Source organism: Palaemon carinicauda, chromosome 40 (assembly GCF_036898095.1).
Source record: "Palaemon carinicauda isolate YSFRI2023 chromosome 40, ASM3689809v2, whole genome shotgun sequence".
Lineage (NCBI taxonomy): Eukaryota > Metazoa > Arthropoda > Malacostraca > Decapoda > Palaemonidae > Palaemon > Palaemon carinicauda.
In genome coordinates this window covers 7,108,223-7,110,030 of record NC_090764.1, presented here as the reverse complement: position 1 = coordinate 7,110,030, position 1,808 = coordinate 7,108,223, and the positions used below count along the sequence as shown (strand labels likewise).

General features: G+C 32.9%; 1 protein-coding gene across 1 annotated transcript in view; it reads left to right on the top strand.

The window, feature by feature from the left end:
• The first annotated feature begins 508 nt into the window (after positions 1–508).
• The window catches only part of LOC137631681 (calcitonin gene-related peptide type 1 receptor-like), a 102,475-nt gene continuing 101,175 nt past the window's right edge, over positions 509–1,808 (top strand). Inside the window, exon 1 of the mRNA XM_068363556.1 lies at positions 509–844. Coding sequence (XP_068219657.1) covers positions 736–844 — 109 coding nt within the window. The 5' untranslated portion in view covers positions 509–735. The remainder of the gene's footprint in view (positions 845–1,808) is intronic.

Genomic DNA, 1,808 nt, shown 5'->3' with positions numbered 1-1,808 from the left:
AACAAACTAACCCTTTCTAGCTCTCCTACTGAACAAACTAACCCTTTTTAGCTCTCCTACTGAACAAACTAACCATTTTTAGTCTCCTACTTAACAAACTAACCATTTTTAGCTCTCCTACTTAACAAACTAACCCTTTTTAGCTCTCTTACTTAACAAACTAACCCTTTTTAGCTCTCCTACTTAACAAACTAACCCTTTTTAGCTCTCCTACTGAACAAACTAACCATTTTCAGCTCTCCTACTGAACAAACTAACCATTTTCTCCTACTTAACAAACTAACCATTTTCTCCAACTTAACAAACTAACAATTTTTAGCTCTCCTACTTAACAAACTAACCATTTTTAGCTCTCTTACTTAACAAACTAATCATTTTTAGTCTCCTACTTAACAAACTAACCATTTTTAGCTCTCCTCTTACTCAACAAACGAACCCTCTTTAGCTCTCCTCTTACTTCGCATCACTTTCATAACTGTTCCTCTTTATCTTTCCCAGGTGATGAACAGCGAATCCCACTTACCGCTCAACAAAGACCTCCTGCAGTTGGGCACCACCTCGACATCTGCCGCTCCCAAACCCCTCTCCCAATACGACGGTTCCCCTTCCCCGCCTCCACCCTTGAAGCATTCCACCCCTCCCCCGACGCCGCCTCCTCCCCTGACGACTGATGATGCTGCTGCTGCTGATGCTATTTCGGAGATCATTAGAGAGATAACTGTTTCTACGGAGGGAATGCCGGATGACAAGATAGGCGTGGGTGTGAAAGCCGAATGCCCGCCGGAGGATGACAGATCGCTTTTGGAAACGATCTTCGAGGAGGATTTGGTCGAGGGAAGTCCTGGTGAGTGATGTATACATATATATATATATATATATATATATATATATATATATATATATATATATATACATACATACACACCTACACACACACACACACATATATATATATATATATATGTATATATATATATATATATATAATTTATATATATACCTCTATATATACATATATATATATATATATATATATATATATATATATATATATATTTCTACTACATACGTATCCCTACTGCAAGTAAATATGTATATGTATATATATATATAAATTATATATACACACACACACATATATATATACATATATATATGTATATATATCTGTATAAATATACTGTATATATATATATATATATATATATATATATATATATATATACACCCCAATCAGATGCCAACCACTATTTGTAGTTGGACAGACTTTAGAGCAATCATCCAAGACTTGACATGGACACAGAAATCGTAAAGCCTATTATGAAACCAATTGGTTACAAACCCTACAGATTTATTGCTATATGAATGGAGTGGTATAGCCATGTTTTAGTGGATTCTATAAAACCTGGGTTTGGTTTGTGCTCTGTAAAAATAAATTATTGTTTACATTTGTTGTGGATTCATTATTTATGTGTATGCACAAGCGCCTGTATTTGCATTTTTTTTAATGGTTCATAATGTATATAAATCGTTTATGCTCAAAATATTTAAGACAAAGAGACAATAGTTTCTTGGTATTTTTTCACGCAATATTCTTTTTCAAGGCTAACCAATTCGCCTCTCATATCAATAGCATTAATCTACAATAGATGTAAATTTTAATTCTTATGCGTTTCTCAAGTTTTACAATCTCACAAATGCATTAATAAATAAAAATACTAAAATTCATGTAATATAAAATCTATAACAAATGCATTAACAATTCGACTCCCATATCAACAAAATTAATCCACATTAAAGGTATATTA